Source organism: Entamoeba nuttalli, assembly GCF_000257125.1.
Source record: "Entamoeba nuttalli P19 unplaced genomic scaffold asmbl_6464, whole genome shotgun sequence".
NCBI lineage: Eukaryota > Evosea > Mastigamoebida > Endamoebidae > Entamoeba > Entamoeba nuttalli.
The window spans coordinates 1-19,691 of record NW_008578088.1 but is presented as its reverse complement, the minus strand read 5'-3'; the positions used below and the strand labels follow the sequence as shown (position 1 = coordinate 19,691).

Below are 19,691 nucleotides of genomic sequence, written 5' to 3'. Positions count from 1 at the left end.
GAGAATTGAAGATCAAATATGTATTATATGTGATGAAACATTATAAAAGAAGTATGGAGGAAAAGAATAAGATGGTGTTAGTGGAATGAAAGAATCAAAAAAGAATATAGAAAAGAAACATCATCATTGTAATGAGTCAAAAAGTTGTAAGGAAACAAGAAGATAAAATTCACATAAAACCCGATAGTTATGTGAGAGACCTGAAGAAGAAAGGGCAATTATAATTGTTATGACAATAGATTGAGATAAGAATATCAATATTACATTCATACAGAATGTAAATATATATTCTAACTGATGGAATATATCAGAAAAATTGAAAGAATGAACATAGCATTAACTATACTAATTATAATTACAATAAGTGGATTAATTAATACAGACTCAATTGAGATGATAAAAGTAAAATGAATTTATATAATACATGTTAAATACCAAAATTTAATTATAACTGCTATTTAATTCATATTTAGAGAAATTTGAATTAATATATGAATTAAATTAATTGAGTGCGTTTATTTATTATTTATTATATTTTTCAATATTAAATCAACTGTTGCCAATAAACGGTTAAAAATAACAGCCAAAATTGTAGTTTATTAATTAATGACTATTATTATTGTTTTATTGTCTTGATTATAGTTAGATATACAGTCTATTATTAACACTATAAATAAATTTAATATTACATCAAGTGCTATTATTTCATGGAATCAGAAATAACAGTAACATAAAAGATTGGTACTATTTTACAATAAAATATATTAACAAAAATTACAAAAATAATGGAAAATGAACTGTAATAACAATGAAGTATGTAAAAGAAAAGTTGTATTAATATTTTAAAGGTTTTATTATTAATTATATTTATAAAGCAATAATAAAGTTTCATCTTTTAATGTCTTTAAACAACTTAGAAAATGAAGGACTATTCTAATGATGGTGTAATAGAAAAAGAACGTTTGTTAAATTAAATACCCCAGTGTTAACAAAACATTGAATTTATTTCATTAGATAAAGAATTGAAAGTTCTGAAATTATCAAAAGTCTCAAGTAATCAACTCTAATAATAAAACTACTACAAGAAGTTAAACACAACAATAACTAAAAAAGTTTAATGAGTTCAACAAAGAAATATAAAATAAAAATATCTATATGTAGAAAATTATCATAACAACTTGGAATATAAACAACGCACCAAAGGTGTTGTTAGTGATTTACTTATTTTATCATTTCTTTCTTCAGACTCTAGTCTAAACAAATAACAAAAAAATTAACATTAAGTAAAATAATAAAATTAAATGAATTAATACAACCAGAAAAAGGTTATGAATAAAAAGGTATAAATAAGCAATAATAAAGAAGAAGGAGAAAAATTGAGAAAAAAATACTAAGAAAGGAAAAATCTATTTTAATACAAAATTTGAAAGAATTTACTTTTAAATTAATAACCGATTTGATGGTGTTCTATAAATATATAGGAATATACTTTAACTCTATCAATAAACTATCAATAACGTTTGTAATTCAATAAAAAAATAAATATTTATAAACAAATAAAACTATAAAAAACTATAAAAGATTAAATTTGATAAAATACTTTACTATTTTTTGAATAAAAATCCTATTAATATATTTTATCATGAAACTATTTTTCCAACCATATAAATTAGAATAAACTTAATCAAACATCTCCTCAAATTATCTATTATCAAAATATTCTTTATTCAATGTAGGAGGTATGTGTCTTTATCTTATATATAAATTTTATTCTTTTAAAAAAGGATTTGCTGTAATTCCTATTGGAGAAGTTATTTTATATTTAAAATGACAAAAGTTATAAAACTGTTGAAATACTAAGTTTAGTGTAACTTTTTTTAGGTTGTAATTATTAAAATTAAATTTAACTTTATAAATATAAAGAAATTGTAATAATAATAAAATTATAGAAAAAAAATAATATTAACTTAATTTAGAACAAAAGTCAATAAACTACTTCTTTAATTCTATTAAAAAAAATATGCTAAATTAGGAGTTTTTTTATTTACTAAAAGTAATAATACCATTTTAAATAATCTCAACTTGAAATTACCATATGATTATGCTCATCACTCTATACTTTTTATTGTCATTTGTTAACGCTAGGTTATTTCAATTAAATGAATTTGGTTCAATGGAAAAAGTTACTTCAGAGCAATCTTCTTATTATCTTGCACAAAATTTAACCAATATATGGGCTTTTTCTAATGAACAAAAATATGACTTTGTTGATTCTCGTACATCTAAATTTTTAATTACTTCTGTTGATAAAGGATCATTATTATTGTTTAATTTAAATGATTATAAATTTTATTACATTCAATACTCATGCCCTAAAACTATTTCAACTGAAACTCAATCAATTTCTGGAACACCACTTTTTTTACGTAATGTTGATACCCATTTTGTTTTAGCTACTCAAGAATCACATGTTATTTATTTCTACACTTTTAGTTTTACATTTACAGACAATGTACTCAAACTCAATGACTTTAAAAAATCAACATCCTTTTCACTGACTGGTGCACAAAAGTTTAGATACATAAATTGTGATAGTGATTCTTTTTGTATAATTTATACTCAAACTGATTCATCAGTTGTTTCATATGTTGTTGATAACTTAATGTCATCGGCTAATACAATAATTAGTAAAGGAAATGGATATTGTACTACACAAAATACACCACCACTATCAACAAGAAAAGATGGAATGGAATGTGTGTCTAAAGATTCATTGACAGTTACAGGAATTAATCCAATTTCATTTTCAACAGGATTTAGTGAAGAACCAATTTCAGCTGTTGTAAGTATGAATAATGATGACCCAATTTTTATTGCTTTTTCAGGGAAAAAGGCATATAGTTATCAAGGCAAGTTCCAATTATTTACCAGAGAATATGAAATTGGTGAAACTGTTATAGCTGCTGTTGATCATTATGCACTTACATATTCTGGAATTAGGTCGTTTGATATTGACTATCAATTACTTTCATTTAAAAGCCCTGACCCACCCAATTCTAGTTGTAGTGTCGAACCAATAGAAATAGTTTATAATGTCCCTGCATTAGTGTATCATCCATCAACTATTGCATTAACACAATTATATCCAAATGACTGTATTAAAGAAGTTTTTATTGACACTAACAATGATGTTAATTTAAATGAACAATCATTAGCAGAATTTGATTTTCAATTAAATATTGGAAAAACTATGTCTATTCCATTAGCAAGTTTATATTCACAAGGATTGTTAAAAATAAATAAAGAAGGAAAGACATATCAAAATGCTCTTCAAACAGCATATGGAATGAAAAAAATTGAAACAAAATCAATTAATGGAATGTATATTTATTTCATGATCAATTGGACAACAACAGTTAATGGAAAACATAAACAAATTGCTAGTATAGTTAATAATAACAAAATATTAAAATTAAAAGGAACTAGTATTACTTATAAAATTAATGCTCAGAAATATAAAATTAATATTGTCTTAGAACAAGACCAACTTTCTGATTCTTCTTTTTGGAAAAATTTATCATTTGACCAATATGCTAGTTTAATTAATATTAACACTATTTCAAATAAATATTTAGTTCAAAGAATTGTCGCTCAATATTGGAGTCTTCTTACTAATAAATACGATACTCTTGTTTCAAATATTTGTATCCCTTCTTCTATTACTAAAGAATTCGTTAGTTATCCAGGTGTCTGTTCTGAAACAACTTATCAATACTCATTATCAACATTAACTGGAATAGATGAAGAAACACCTAATTGTTGTGGAACTTCAAGTTGTAATGAAAGAGAATTAGAGACTGTTACATGCCAAATTCAAGGTAGTGATGTTTATTCATCAACATTATATAAGTTAGCACTTCAAAAGAAATATGATTTTATTAATGAATATCAATGTAGGAAATTATACTTTAATGGTGAATTAAATGCTACAGGCTATGGAGATTGCATTTATTCAAAATTTGAATATCTCATCAACTGTGAAGAAAAAGGTATAACTAGTGAATGTGCTAAAACAATGTTCTCTAGTACTACTGCTACTACGAGTGTTGAATCAAAAGAAGTTCTTTCAGATTCTGGTGAAGAAGTAACTGTCTCTTCAGTTACATCTGATTCAACAACATCAGATAATGTTGTTTCAACACCAGACACATTAAACGTTACGATTCTTAATTTTAAGGTTCAAAATATATTAAATTCACAAAATGACGATCCAAATCAAGATAATATTATTTTCCCTGTAGATAAGTCAGTAACCAAAAGAAAAAGAAGAAAAAACAATTTACCTCCAAGACTTAAGTTTAATGCTCATAGAAGATTTACCTCAAAAAAAGGTGATTCAATTGATTTACCTTCTATTGATCTTGGAGCAAGTGATGATGATGGAAGTGCTTTTCTTGTGGGAGATGGTCTTACTATTGGAAATCAAGAATATATTACTGATGATTTCACTGTTTGTGTAGAAGTTAATGATTATTGCTCACAACAATTAGATCCTGACCAACAAATTGACTTAGTATTTGTAAGAACTGGAGTAAATGAAGATGATGAACTTGTTGTTTTAGACTCAATGACTACTCCTGATTATTTAAATAACCCAAATACAAAGAAAGTATGCAATCAAGTAAGTCAACCAGGAACAGTTTATCCAGTTGTAACACAAATTCCATCAAAGAATAATGTTAATGACACATCCCCATTAAGTAAAATTATTATTGGCATACTTTCTGGAATTTTTGTGATTGCGTTTTGTATTATCTCTTCTATTATCATTGTCATTTTAATCCGAAAACAAATTCATCAGAGAAGACTTAGAATCATTAATGAAGCATTCCAAGAAGATTCAATTTCTGACCTTTAAAAAGATATAAAATTATTAACAAATAACGAGTATTTACTATTAATTTTGTCTTTCTTTTTTTTAAACCAATACAAAAATGTATTAAAACTATTTAGTTAAAAAGTAACAATAACATATTCATACGTACTAATAGTTCAACTTATTATTCTTTTATTCATTTATATTTGAAACTCGTTATTACAATACCATTAATATTCTAAGATAATTCCCTCAAGAATTGTTGAATAAATTCATACTGATTCAATTTTTGAATGTCTACAGTTGTTAAGTTTCTTTTCTCTTCTATTCATTGATAAGTCTTTCTTTTAATTAAATCAATAAAGTACAACAACTATGAATGTTTTGAAAAAAAAACATAATAGCTAGAATAATCAATATCTATTTGAAAAATACAGTCTTAATATTTTCAATATAAAAGTCTTGTCAAAATAGTTAATTTTACACTGACAGATACTGATAAACTATGGAAAAATGTTGTTTCAAATCTTCTTATATAAATACGAATAATCCTTTTAATTAAACTCAGTTAGAACAAAATAAATATTCAAATAACCTTAATATAAAGATAAATGGTTTATTTTATTGATATATTTTTATATTCCAACAATTTTGAAAATAATAAAATAAAAACTTAAAATAGTATAATAAAAAGGGATTAATTCATGATCATTGGAATTTTAGCTCCTATGAAAGAAGAATTACAAGCCATCTGTGATAAATACCCACAATCAACTATGTTAGAAAAGTGTGGAATTCATTACCATTATATAAAAATTAAGTATAATGAAATAATTATTATGCAATGTGGAGTTGGTAAGGTTAATGCAGCATTATCAGTTTCTACTATAAAGCACCTGTTTAATGTTGACATTATTATTAATTTAGGGAGTGCAGGTGGAATGAAATTAGGACAAAAACCACTTGATATTGTTATTGGTACAGAGTTAGTTTATACTGACGTTGATATCACTCCACTGGGATTTGCTTACGGTGAGCTCTTAGGTGAGCCAAAGAGTTGGTTTAGTGATAAAGAACTTGTTTCTCTTGCAACTAAGTGTTCATCATCAGACTTACCAACAATTCACTATGGAACTATAGGAACAAGCGATGCTTTTGTTTCAGCTCCAATGGTACAATCGATTCAAAACAAATTTGATAATAGAATTGTTTGTGCTGAAATGGAAGGATGTGCTGTTGCTCATTCATGTACAAAATTAGGAATTCGTTTTATAGTAATTCGTTCATTATCAGATGTCCCTTCAGAAGATGGTAAGAGTCATGAAAAGATGATGGATTATTTATCAAGAGCATCACATAATGCATCTATATTAGTTTCAAGAATGATTGAACAATTAATAGTAAATTAATAATTAACTTTTGTTATTTTCTTTCTGATTATCTTTTTTATAGGAAGAAGAACTTATAAAAGAAATTTGATGTTTAGTATTAAAATCAATCCTGTACAATTAACACTTGACGTTGATGACCTTCCCCATGAAACCAACTCAAGACAAAGTCAACAACCACAAATTTTTACACAAAACCCACCAGTTTCAACAAACCAATCAATAACTTCATCCCAACAATCAATATTTTAATTAAATAATTTAATTATTTTAATATATTTATTTAACAAAAAATAATTAAAACAAAAAGAAGTCTAAATTAATTTTGTTCAAGGAGAAGAGTCTTAGTTGGTTGATCACATACTTCAGATGGACCAAAGTATTGAATAGCACCTGGGAATACAAAGTCTTCAGCTGATGCCCATTGAGCTCTTTTGGATTGATAGAATTTAAATGGCTTTCCTTCAATTTCAACAAGAGCTTTCTTAATAACTGGTTTCATTTCACCATTTCTTTGTTCCATATTCATCATAATAGTTAATGGAACACCTCCACAAATCCATTCTTCAGCTGGTTTTTGAAGTCCTGAAATACAGCAAATTTGTCCTGTTTTCTTAAGAGCAAGTAAAATAAATGCAGTATATCCAAGTGCATAACAATAAGTAGAATCAAAATTACTTGGGAATGCACATCTTCCTTCATATCCAAAGAAGTGATGAACTGGAGTAAATGGAACTTTAATACCTCTCTTAACAATTTCAGCTTTAACAATTCCTGATACAAATGATTCAGTTTCAATAGCTGAAACATTTACATTTCCATGTGGATCTCTATCAAGAAGAAGTTGTTTAGCAATATTATCTGGAAGGTTCTTGAAAGTAGCAGCACAACTTTCAGAAATATTCTCACAAACAAAAGCTTTTTGAGCTGAGAATTCAGTGATTTTAGAGTATTCTTCTTTCTTGTGTGCAAGAAGATTATTAAGTTCTTTAATAAGTGCTTTAACTTCTGGAATAAATTCAACAAGTCCTTCTGGAATTAATACTACACCAAAGTTTAATCCTTTCTTATGTCTTTCAACAACAATGTCTGCAATTTCTGAAGCAATTTGACTAACTGTCATCTTTTTATCTTCAACTTCTTCTGAAATAATACAATATGTTGGTTGTGTTTCAAGAGCAGCTTCAAGAGCAATATGAGAAGCAGATCTTCCCATTACCTTAATAAAGTGCCAATATTTTCTTGATGAAATAGCATCTCTTTGAATATTTCCAATAAGCTCAGAATATGTTTTACAAGCAGTATCAAATCCAAATGATGTTTCAATATATTGATTCTTAAGATCACCATCAATAGTTTTTGGTACTCCAACAAAGACACAATCTGAACCATGTGCAGCAAAGTATTCAGCAAGAAGAGCAGCATTAGTATTAGAATCATCACCACCAACTACAACCATAGCATTAAGTTTTAATGCTGTAATATGTTTAAAAGCAGTAGCAAATTGTTCTTCAGTTTCAATCTTTGTTCTTCCAGAACCAACAAGATCAAATCCACCTGTATTACGATGTTTGTCAACAAGTTCTGCAGTAATTTCAATATAATCATTTGAAAGAATTCCTCCAGCACCACATCTGAAACCATAAAGTTTATTTTCTTTATTTCCTTTCATTAAACCATCAAAAAGACCAGCAACTACATTATGTCCTCCTGCAGCAGGTCCACCTGAAAGAATAAAACCACATCTAATAACTCTATGAATATCAGCATTTTTACCTGCAACAATCTTACAAATTGGAAGTCCATAAGTATGTTTAAATAATTCTGAAAGTTCTTTTTGGTTAACAGCAGATTGAGTTTTAGCACCTTCTTCAATAGTAATATTATCTATATCAGCAATGTGTTTTGGTAAAACAGGTTTATATTGAAGTCTATATTTGTGGAGAGCAGAAAGAGACATAAAAATTAAGATACTATTTTTTTCTGTATTAGTTCTATTTAAGTAGAGTGCAAATCATCGCAACGTGGCGAAGATTCTGAGGGTTTTTATTAGGTTTATAAGTTTATATTTTGGGTGATTAGTTATAATTCAAAAATGTTTTATATAGCAGAGATTCTGAAAAATGATGAAAAGATACCAATAAAGGACATCTGACAAAGAAAAATCCAAAAATTTTGAACTTATTATTTCATTTAAGTGGTTATATGGATAAAGTAAATGAAAAAGACGTATTATCTATGAGCCTTTTACAATCATTTGATAATGTCAAAAATGATGAAGAAGTATTCAATGCATTAAAAGAATTAGAACAATATAGAATTAAAAAGGAAAAAACATATGCAATAAGTAAAAATGAAGAATATGATGATATTGCTACATCCTCTCTTGGATATTTAATGATTGATTATAGTGTTGCAGAGTTATATGGAAAATTACGAGATAATCGTGTACAGGCATTAGAATTATCTCAATCCCATTATATTTCTTTTCTTAATGAAATGGCACGACTAAGATTTATTAATAAACAATACATCACTGATATGGTTAATGGTATTAGTGAAACACCAGAACAAGCTAGAAATACTAGAATTGAACGATTTAAAGAAAGTCAACAAGCCAAAAATGTATTAAAAAATATAGAAATCAAAAAGAAACAAGAAAGAGATGGATTAGATGAAGAAGATGAAAGAGAATATTGGAAAGCATTATTGAGAGTATGTATTCTTAATTCAATTGATAATTTTGGTTATCAAAAAAGAGAAGTTACAATGTTAAAAGAAATTAATAAATTGAAAGCTAACGGTGAGTTTGAAAAAAGAAAAGAAAAAGAAGACCAAGAAGCAGAGAAAAGAAGAGGTGGATTTAAAACTTTTACTATTCCTAAACAACCAACTGTTCAAGACTTACAACAATTACAAACTTTTGCAGCCCAAAATCAAGAGTATTTTACAGCACAATCCAATAATGATAATGGTGTTGTTAAAGAATTTACGTATAAACCTGAGAAACTTGAAATAATGAAAAATGTATTTAATCCAAGGTTCAAATATGGTAGAATGATGACTGATGAAGACTGGGAAGCAGAAAAAAGAGATGAGATGCTAGACCCTATTGAAGAACCTGACCATACATCTGCAGATGATGACTCAAATGATGATGATGAAAAGTTAAAAGAAAAACGTGAGTGGGATGAATTTAAAGACGCTCATCCAAGAGGGTCGGGAAATACCCTTAATATGGGATAACAAAGAATAATTTTATTTGTTTTAATTATCTCTTATTAAATCTTTTTTTTGAGGAATTCCGAAAAGACAAAAACGAACGGAAAAGAGCCAATCTTCATCTAAAATATTTTTAATTATCATGTCAAAAAGAAAGGATGGTAAAAAGGAAGTAGATGGTGAGAAAGTTGTTTTGGAATATATGCAAAAACAAAACCGACCTTATAACGCTAAAATAGTATCTGAAAATTTGCATGGAGATGTAAAACTAGCTGAAGTTACAAGGATATTAGAAGAATTAAGTCAAAAAGGGGATCTTATTGAAAAAGTTAATGGAAAACAAAAGATTTATTGGTATAACCAATCAAAGTTAACTGACATTACACCAGAAGTTATAAGAGAATTAGAAAATAAAAGGCAAGAACTAAAGGTTACTCTTTCCACAACTAAAGAAGAATTAATGGTAGAAGAAAAAACAAACAAAATACTTTCATCGCAATTATCAAATGAAGAGTTAGAAAAACAACTAAAACAACTTTCAGAAGAAGTTAGTAAGTTAGAAGAGAAGTACAAGAAATTTAAGGATCAAAAAATAACTATTGACCCTAAAGAAAAAGCAAAGTTATTAAAAGATAATGAGTTTTTTGTTAAAGAATGGAAAAAAAGAAAAAGAATATGTAAAGACGCATCAGAATTACTTACTGAGTCATCAGGAATGAAAATCAGTAAATTATATGAAACTCTTGGAATTGAAACTGATGAGCAAAATGGATTTACACTTGATAAACTTATTGACTATCAACCAAAAAGGTCATTAGAGCCAAGTAGAGGTAAAAGCAAGAAATGAACTATTGTTTTGTTAGAAATAAAAGGTTAGATACCAAACACACAATCGTCTAATTGAATTGTTACGGGAAATGAATGCTGGTTAAGAGAAGTACATTGAAGAAAGCAATTTGATTGAATATGAGTTAATGAAGAAGGGAAATGAATTGATGATAATTTACAACAATTTTCAAAAGAATTTTCCTCTAATTCAATAATTCCGTTTGGAAGATCAATAGAATGAAGTGAAGAACAATTAGAGAAAGTTGAGTTTTTAATAGACTTTAATGAAGTTGTGTTAAAATGAATTGAATGAAGAGACATACAATTAAAAAATGAATAAACATCTAAATATGTTAAACATGATGGAAGGTCTATTTTTAATAAATTAGTACATGATTCAAAACAACTACTTTTTATTGTATTAATAGTAAATGGAAGTTGAATTGTTATTAAATTAAAACATTTTCTAAATGACCTATCATTTAGTTTTTGAATTGACATTGGAAGATCTATTTTTTTTAAAGAAATACATTCATTAAAACAATTTATTGGAATATAAGTTAATGTATTTGGAAGTATCACTTCTTTTAATGATGAACAAAATGAAAAACAGTCATCACCTAAGAAATAAACTTGGGAAGGAATTTTTATTGAAGTTAATGAGGTACAATAAGAAAAACATCCTTTTTCAATAATTTGAAGTTTTAAAGGAAGAATAATTGATTTAAGAGCAATACATCCTTTAAAACAATCATTTTGTAATATAGTTAAATTTGTTGAAAGTTGTATTGAAGTAAGAAATCTATTTGAATAAAAACAATATGATTGAATCTTTTTAATTGTATTTGGAATAACCAGTTGTTCTAATAACGTTTGTTCAAAACATCCAAATCCTAATGAACACACTTCTTTAGGTATTTCAGTAGTTCTATTTTCTCTATCACTACGTTCATAACAAATATTTAACCATTTACAATTATTACACTTTTTTTGTTTATATATTTTATATGAAACTTTATAACAAATAACAGTATTAATGATTCCATTTAATACTTCTTCTCCATCTTCATACAGGTATTGTGTTTCAATATTTGGAAATAATGAAAAACTTGATATTGGTATTGGATTATAATGAAATTGTTTTGTTATTCCTTGAAATTTCTTACAAACACACATAACCTCAATATAATCTTCTTCATTTTCAAAATATTTACATACTATCATCATAGAATATCGATCAAGTTTCATTCGTTTTAATAGAACTGAAAATAAACTTTTTTAGTTTTCTCAACATAACAAAAATTTAAAATTATATTCTTTGTTTTAAAATAATTTGATTTTGATAATTGTTTTACTTAATTCAATACATTAGTTTAACAGATTCTGATGATTTGTTCTTAATAAATAACAACTAGTTTCGATGGTATAATTTTTTCAAATAAATTGTTCACAAAAATGATAAAAGTATTAATATTATTAGAAAATTTTTATGAATTCAAAATGAATTAATAAAAATTAGTTAATTACTTTAAAATATATTGAAATATTTTTTTAGATTTAATGAACATAATAATAAATAATAATCCAAAATAAAGAGTCAAAAATACTTTTATTAGTGTTATTAAATCTATTTCATTGAAGTATATTCCCTTTTTTTTATCTTTTATTAAAAAAAGTATTATTAATAGACTAATTAAAACTATAAATATAGTAAAAAATACTATAATTTTTTTGTTATACTTCATTTTTTTATGTAAAAAAAATCATTAAAAAAAACAAAAATAAGAATGGAAGACAATAAAAGAATTAATTAATAAAAGAAGAATGAAGAACAAAACACTAAAATTCTAATTAGATTAAGATTAAATTAAAACAATTTTATTTTAAAAAAATAATAGCACTAATCACGCATTTTAGATATCACAACAACTATATCAAGAAGTGCATTATGATATTGAAAATAAGTAGGGCCTGATTTATAAAATAAAATTGTTATATAGTCTAATGGAGGTGATACACAAATAAAACTAAGAAGAGCAGAAGTATTAAATGTTTCTTTCAAATTGATAGAAGCCAAAACACCATCTTCATTGAAATATTGAATTGAGTCTTGATAAATACTATTACCAGAACCAATAATTTCATATTTACCATTTTTATGTATTTTAAATGAAATTTGTGGCTGATCCATTCCAGCAACAACTTTGACTGATTTAATTAATTCACTTGTTTTCATTGTTATACGAGCATCTCCTTTTTTCTTTGGTTGTTGAAATTCAATTGTACTTTTACATAATGTTAATGGAATACTTGAAGTAAATGGAGAACCTTTTTTGTAAGTAGTGAATAATACTTTCTTCTTTTTTAATTCAACAGTTAATTCAGAAGAAATTTGACATGTTTTTAAAATATAATTACAGAAGAATTGACTTGGAACACTAAATTGAATTCTTTCTTTACATGTTAAGTAGTGAAATAACTCTTCTTTAAGTTCAACTGAGAAATATACTGTGGTCGAACTATTAATCATTTGTATCTTTAATGAGTCTTGATCTAATATAAAAGGAATATAGTCAGCATTTGTTTTTTCAATCATTTGAACAATACCCTTAAGTTCTTCAAGGTTTTTAAATGCGAATTTGGACATGAGATAAACAATGATTATTAAGATCTTTAATAGTAAAAAAAAACTATTTCAATTAGTTCTTGTATTTTAGTAAAATGAAATATAAATTTTTAGAGAGAAAGAAAAGGAAAGAATCTAAGGAGTGAGGATGAAAAGATAATGAAAATTTGATAAGGAAAAGAGAGAAATTTTTAGGGTTTTTTTGAAGGAAATTGCAAAAAACGTAATTCAACATAAATTATTGAAAATACTGTTGTTTTAACTAGAAAGAAAAGAATATAGAGAAAAGAAAAAGTGGATATAACGCATAGAGACCAATGAGGATAAGATATAAAGGCACTTGAGAAATGTTTTTATGAAAAGGGTTTTATAGTGAAAATAAAATTGAGATCATCCATTTTCTGTTTATGAACCAATCACCACCACACGGTGATATCAATCAATCTTGTGACCAAGTTGAAAAGAAAGATGTTTCAATAGACCACAACATACAACCATCTAATACTCCTAATGATTCCCTTCAAGTTCAGGATAATATTCTTATTACAACATCTAATAACATACCCCCAGCAATTGTTCAGAATCAACTTGATGAAAATGTTATTAGCCAACCTGTTTTAAAGGAAAATGGAAATAATACTAATTTTCTTTTAAAAGAAAATACTCAGCCTGATTCACAGCCTAAAATTAAACAAGAACCTAATATCATTACTTCTTTTGAAAGTGTTAAACAAGAAACTAAAAAAGATGAAGAACAACCTATTCAACCAAAACAAATAAAACATGAAGAAAATATTTTAGTGTCTAAAATTGATGGAGAAGATATCAAAGAAGAAACAACACAAGAGCAAAATCTTCAAACGAATGACCTTAATCACAAAGTTAAACAAGAAGATATTCAACTTCATACAAAACAAGAACAGTCATTACAACATATTCATAATCCATTACAACCACCTATACAACAAATAAATCAACAAAATCAAAAAATATCTTTACAACAACCTTCTTTAGTATTAAACACACCTCAACAAATGGGTATTCCACCTAATGGAATAGTTTCTCAACAACGAATTCCTCAACAACAGGTTCAACAGTCTCCAAATGGAATTATTAACCAAAACATATCACAACAAACTGGAGTCATTCAACCTCAACCAATAATGACTGCTTCTGGAATAATACCACAAAGTCATGCATTAAAATTACAATTAAATACACCAATCCCACAACCTACAGTATCACCACAAGGTATTCAACCAATACCAAGAGTGCCACAAGGAGGAGCTGTTCCTCCACAACCAGGATTTCATCAACCACAATTTCGATATCCACAACAGTTTGTTGGTCAATTTAGAGCACCATTTAATGGTAATATAAATCAACGAGTTCCATTAGGAAATTATCTTAAATTTGCACCTGTACATACTGTGTTACCACCACAAAGAGTTGGAGTTACTCCTAATGGACAACCTCCTTCGGGTATGCAAAGATGTCAATTTAGACCTATGTTTAATCCTGTACAAGTTGATGGAAGGTTTATGCAATATCCATTACAAGGACCACCACCACCTTCAATGTTTCAAAGTAGACCTGTTGTTCGACCTCAGGTTAAATCAGCTGTGAGACATGATATTCCAGCAGAAACACAAGCAAAGCTTCAATCAATGAAAGCAGCTTCAATAGCAAAACAAGTAATGCCAGTACGAGTTATTGAAAAAAAGGAAAAAAAGGTAAAAGAAGAAAAAGAGGAAGTTATTCCAACAAGAAAATATTCATTTAGAGATAGAAAAAAATCAGCTAAAATTGTTGAAGAAGAGCAACTAGACGAATATGAATCTGATTCTGAAAAGAAAAAATCTACAACAATTAAAAAGTTTCTTAAAGAACCAACAACAGAGAAAGTTGTTGAGAAAATACTATCTATGAAAGGATCAGATGATTTAGATGAAGCTGAATTTATGGTAAAGTATAAGAACAGAAGTTACAGGGATGTTGAATGGGTGAAAGGAAAAGACTTATCAGAAGTTATTCAACCAACTCGACTCAAACGGTTTGCTTCTAAGTATCACTATAATGAAGAGGATGATATTTTTCCACCTGAATATACACTTGTTGAAAGAATTTTATTTGAAAAAGAAATTAATGGAGAAGAATATTGTTTAGTGAAATGGGGAGGAGGATTATCTTATTTAGAAGCAACATGGGAGAAGAAATCAGAAATTAAGGATCAAGACAAATTAGATGAATATAAAAAGTTTCATATTCCACCAGACCCATCTACTGTTGAACCACCACTACCTGATAGACTATGGCAAGTACAAGAACACCCTTATAGGCATGATAATACATTACGTTCTTATCAAATGGAAGGATTAAATTGGTTAGTATTTAATTGGTGTAGAGGAAAAGGATGTATTTTAGCAGATGAAATGGGTTTAGGAAAAACTGTACAAGTAGTGGCTTTCTTTGAACATTTGAGATCATTTCAAAAATTACCAGGACCATTTTTAGTAGTTACTCCATTGTCTACACTAGAACATTGGAGAAGAGAAATTAATGAATGGACTGATATGAATGTTGTTGTGTATTTAGGGACTAAAGAAAATCGACAATTAATTCAACACTATGAATGGTTTTACTTAAATAAAGATGAGAAAGAAATATCTAAACAAATTAAATTCCATGCACTAATTACAACATATGAAATGATTATGAGTGACTATGAAATATTATCTCAAATACATTGGCAAGTTACTGTTGTTGATGAGGCACAACGATTAAAGAATAAAAGTTCAAAATTAAATAAAACATTAACAGAAATACCATCATATCATAAAATATTATTAACTGGAACACCAATTCAAAATAATATTGATGAATTATGGACATTACTTAATTTTATTAATCCAGAGAACTTCCCATCTTTAGAAAATTTCCATGAAAAATTTGGTGATGCTAAAACCGCTGACGGAGTGAAGGCATTACAAACAGAAATTCAACCATATCTATTAAGAAGAGTTAAAGGAAATGTTGAAAAATCTATTCCACCTAAAGAAGAGATATTGATTGAAGTAGAGTTAACTTTAGTTCAAAAGAAATATTATCGTGCATTATATGATAAAAATAGAGAATTTTTAAATAAAGGGTGTGTTGGGTCTAATGTCCCTCATTTACAAAATTTGATGATCCAATTAAGAAAAGTTTGTAATCATCCATTTTTGATTCCTGGCGTTGAGGAAAAAGAAATTGCTAATCCAGATGACCCTGAGTCATTTGCCCAAGAGTTAATCAAGTCATCAGGTAAAATGGTGTTGTTAGATAAATTATTACCTAAATTGAATGCAGATGGACATAAAGTATTAATATTTAGTCAACTAAAAGGAGTGTTAGATATATTAGAAAAATATCTTAGTTATAAGAAATATACATATGAAAGACTTGATGGTAGTGTTCGGTCGAATGATAGACAAAATGCTATTGATAGATTTATGAAAGGAGAGCGATTTGTATTTTTGTTATGTACTAGAGCTGGTGGCATTGGTATTAATCTAAGTGAAGCTGATACAGTTATTATTTATGATTCTGATTGGAATCCACAAAATGATTTACAGGCACAAGCTAGATGTCATAGAATTGGTCAAAAGAAAGAAGTTAAAGTTTATAGGTTAGTCAGTAAAAATACATATGAACGATATATGTTTGAAAGGGCATCAATGAAACTTGGATTAGATCAAGCTATTTTATCAAATATTAATAATACGCCTGGGGAGGTTAATAAAGAAAGTGAAAAATTAAGTAAAGAAGATATTACTTCTTTATTAAAATATGGAGCATATGGTTTATTAAAAGATGATGATGATAAAGACAATAATTTCTGTGAAGAAGATATTGACCAAATTATGGAGAAAAGAACATCTAAAGTCGTATGGAAAGGAGACCAAGTTGCAGCTTCAAGTAGTTTTTCTAAGGCTACATTTGTTTCAGAAACAGGAGATGTTATTGACTTAAATGATGAACATTTTTGGGAGAAAGTTTTACCAAAATTAAGAACTCCTGGTCAATTATTTAGAGATTTAGAGAAAGCCTTTGAACTAAGTACTGAAGAATTACTTGTGTGGCTTGAACAAAATTTAGAAGAGTTTATCATTGAAATGAAACAACACATTGACTCTATAGTAGAAGCATACAATGAGGCTAAAGGACATATTCTTCCTGAAAGAGATACTATTGTAAAATGTATTGAACTATTACTTACAAAAGAAGATTTGATTACTGAAGATATTGTTGATGAATTAAAAACTACATTAGATACATTAAAATTCTCTAGAAAGAAAAGAAAGAATATTTTTATTCCTATTGATGGAGATGAAGAAGAATTAAAGAAAGGAAAACGATTAAAAAAAGCTGACATGCCAGAAGAAATAAAAAAGAAGTTTTATGAAGAAATTATAAATGTAGGAAGAGTAGACTTTACTGTTATTAGAGAGAAATCAGGTATTGGTATGGAATGGGAACAGGATGAATTAAGGAGTATGGCAATTATTTTCTTAAAACAATGTGCGGCTATGGCAGATAAAATTAGTGTAAATAAAAGATACTTCACACAATTATTAGAACAATATCATTTTGTTAAACGAGTAAGAAAAGGTGGAAGAGATGATATACTGAAACAGGGACATGTTTATTCATTAAGAGATGACTTTTCATGGATAGAAGAAAGTGTAAAGAAATGGGAGTCTAAATTAAAATATATGAATAGATTCCTTAAATTGATTGGTCCAGAAAAACAAATACCAGAATTACATTCTGGAGTTCATTTAACTAATTGGTGGACAGAGCAATGTGACCATGAGTTGTTAGTTGGATTTTTAAAATATGGATTTGAAAGTAGAGAATTAATACAAGAAGATGAATCGTTAATGTTCTATGGATTGTTAGAAAATCAATCAGAAAAAAGTGAGAAAAAAGAAGATGAAGAACCTAAGTCAATTCAAACATCATATGAACTTCCAACAAACCCTGTGTTGACTAAACAAATAAAACTATTAATTTCTCTGTTTGATAAAAAGAAGAAACAAGAAGTCCAAATGGAAGTAGAAGAAAATGAAATAGAAAAAGAAAATATCGAAGTAGAAAATAAAAAGTTGGAAGAAGAAAATAAAAATATAGAAGAAGAAAATAAAGTAGAGAATGAAAAAATGGAAGAAGAAAATAAAGTAGAGAATGAAAGAAATGAAGGTGATATAAAAAATCAGAGTGACGAAGAACAAAAACCAGATAACAATTAATTCAATTATTGTAGTTTTCTAAAGGAATTAATTTTTATAATTAAGTAAGTTAGTTCCAGTGTAGGATAACCATATTTGCTAAGGAAAATGTATGAGGATAAACAGTATCATTGAAGGACGTTGCTACAAAATCTGCTGGAACTGTAAATTGTTCTTTAACTTTTGGAGAGATAAATGAATTATCTTTAGAACCAATATAAAAACAACAATGAGCACCAAGAATCCAACTACTATTATCAATCGGGTACATTTTAATAGCATATCCTGTTTCTTTCTTTCTTGCAATTTGTGGTTCTGGTTGATGATTATTATTTAAACTAAATACAAAGAAATCATCAGGTTTTGCTTGAGTATATGCCCCATATGAATCATTTTCATTTACATCTAATATGGCTTTAGTATTTTGATAACAACCAAAAATATTATTGTGAGAATCTTGCACAATAATCATAACATGTTCTTTATTATCGATTTGGTTATATATCTTTGTACGGTCATAACCATCTACAGCATATTCAAAAACAAGATCAAAATGTTCTAAACCAGTCCATTTCTTTAAAACATTTAAAAATTCTTCATAAAACCTTCTTGATTTGCCATTTACAACTTGGTTTCTTCTCATCTCTACAGTAAGAACTTCAATACTCTCTTCTACTTGGTAAATTTTATTATTCATTTCTCTTACTTCTTTTTTTAGCTCGTTTAAGGTTTGAATTAACAAATTGAGTGTCTTTTCTGTTTCTGTCATTTTGTAATTGTAAGTTTAGTTAATTTGCAGTTTATATCTTCTCAGGTTTCAATCAATCAAAATCGTTTTATACAAAAAAATTAACAATGTATGATATTCATAACATAAAACAAACAAAAAATTTAAATAACTTTTGTTTTTTATTGAAGTGATTCAACCCATTCAGTTGCTCTTCCAAAAATTGCTTTTAAAACTCGAGCGAACAAACTTCGATGCTCTAGTTCTTTTCCTTCACCTGAACCAACCAATGCCTCTGGAGCAATGACTACAGACGCCAATAACAACAAGGGAACAGTCCATAAAGTGTAAATATTAATTAATAATAATCTCCAAAAATGCCATTCTTCAGACAAGAGGAAATGAATAGCAAACACTAAATGAGATAACACAGCAGCAACACACCCTCCAAAGAAAATAGGTGACTTATAACTAATATAAGGAACATCTTTGCATAACATAAAATAAATAGCTTGTGAAATAAGATTCACAATAACAACATACCATGGAATAAATCGAAGGCATAACAAGGTTTGGAGAATAGTTCCAATAATTAAGTATTTAATAATACTTCTTGCATGTGATGGTTTTTCTTCAACAAATAACGAAAAGACATAAAGACCTGCAGCTAGTGAAAGTCCAATAAATAGTAATAATACTATAAAAGCAGGACCATAACTTAAAAAAAAGTGAAGAAAAGATAAAAGTAAAGTGG

At 27.4% G+C, this 19,691-nt stretch overlaps 10 protein-coding genes across 10 annotated transcripts; 5 read left to right on the top strand and 5 right to left on the bottom strand.

The window, feature by feature from the left end:
- Positions 1 to 2,173: 2,173 nt before the first annotated feature.
- On the top strand, positions 2,174 to 4,918 carry ENU1_154530 (hypothetical protein; the record flags this gene model as incomplete). The annotated part of the gene is made up of 1 exon (XM_008860694.1): positions 2,174 to 4,918. One exon carries the CDS (start codon positions 2,174 to 2,176, stop codon positions 4,916 to 4,918), a length of 2,745 nt encoding a protein of 914 aa, XP_008858916.1.
- A 662-nt stretch (positions 4,919 to 5,580) lies between these two features.
- Positions 5,581 to 6,285, top strand: ENU1_154520 (MTA/SAH nucleosidase; the record flags this gene model as incomplete). Its single annotated transcript, XM_008860693.1, has 1 exon — positions 5,581 to 6,285. One exon carries the CDS (start codon positions 5,581 to 5,583, stop codon positions 6,283 to 6,285), a length of 705 nt encoding a protein of 234 aa, XP_008858915.1.
- Positions 6,286 to 6,583: 298 nt separating this feature from the next.
- ENU1_154510 (diphosphate--fructose-6-phosphate 1-phosphotransferase) lies at positions 6,584 to 8,224 on the bottom strand (the record flags this gene model as incomplete). The annotated part of the gene is made up of 1 exon (XM_008860692.1): positions 6,584 to 8,224. One exon carries the CDS (start codon positions 8,222 to 8,224, stop codon positions 6,584 to 6,586), a length of 1,641 nt encoding a protein of 546 aa, XP_008858914.1.
- Positions 8,225 to 8,440: 216 nt separating this feature from the next.
- On the top strand, positions 8,441 to 9,510 carry ENU1_154500 (hypothetical protein; the record flags this gene model as incomplete). The annotated part of the gene is made up of 1 exon (XM_008860691.1): positions 8,441 to 9,510. The coding sequence occupies exon 1, from the start codon at positions 8,470 to 8,472 to the stop codon at positions 9,508 to 9,510; it is 1,041 nt and encodes a 346-aa protein (XP_008858913.1). The 5' UTR covers positions 8,441 to 8,469.
- Positions 9,511 to 9,628: 118 nt separating this feature from the next.
- On the top strand, positions 9,629 to 10,333 carry ENU1_154490 (TBP interacting protein, putative; the record flags this gene model as incomplete). The annotated part of the gene is made up of 1 exon (XM_008860690.1): positions 9,629 to 10,333. One exon carries the CDS (start codon positions 9,629 to 9,631, stop codon positions 10,331 to 10,333), a length of 705 nt encoding a protein of 234 aa, XP_008858912.1.
- A 26-nt stretch (positions 10,334 to 10,359) lies between these two features.
- ENU1_154480 (leucine rich repeat protein, BspA family protein) lies at positions 10,360 to 11,562 on the bottom strand (the record flags this gene model as incomplete). The annotated part of the gene is made up of 1 exon (XM_008860689.1): positions 10,360 to 11,562. The coding sequence occupies one exon, from the start codon at positions 11,560 to 11,562 to the stop codon at positions 10,360 to 10,362; it is 1,203 nt and encodes a 400-aa protein (XP_008858911.1).
- Positions 11,563 to 12,214: 652 nt separating this feature from the next.
- ENU1_154470 (hypothetical protein) lies at positions 12,215 to 12,961 on the bottom strand (the record flags this gene model as incomplete). The annotated part of the gene is made up of 1 exon (XM_008860688.1): positions 12,215 to 12,961. One exon carries the CDS (start codon positions 12,959 to 12,961, stop codon positions 12,215 to 12,217), a length of 747 nt encoding a protein of 248 aa, XP_008858910.1.
- Positions 12,962 to 13,347: 386 nt separating this feature from the next.
- Positions 13,348 to 18,231, top strand: ENU1_154460 (chromodomain-helicase-DNA-binding protein, putative; the record flags this gene model as incomplete). Its single annotated transcript, XM_008860687.1, has 1 exon — positions 13,348 to 18,231. The coding sequence occupies one exon, from the start codon at positions 13,348 to 13,350 to the stop codon at positions 18,229 to 18,231; it is 4,884 nt and encodes a 1,627-aa protein (XP_008858909.1).
- Positions 18,232 to 18,280: 49 nt separating this feature from the next.
- Positions 18,281 to 18,979, bottom strand: ENU1_154450 (hypothetical protein; the record flags this gene model as incomplete). The annotated part of the gene is made up of 1 exon (XM_008860686.1): positions 18,281 to 18,979. The coding sequence occupies one exon, from the start codon at positions 18,977 to 18,979 to the stop codon at positions 18,281 to 18,283; it is 699 nt and encodes a 232-aa protein (XP_008858908.1).
- Positions 18,980 to 19,119: 140 nt separating this feature from the next.
- ENU1_154440 (hypothetical protein) lies at positions 19,120 to 19,691 on the bottom strand (the record flags this gene model as incomplete). The annotated part of the gene is made up of 1 exon (XM_008860685.1): positions 19,120 to 19,691. A coding segment is annotated over one exon (572 nt), but the record flags the coding sequence as incomplete, so codon positions are not given.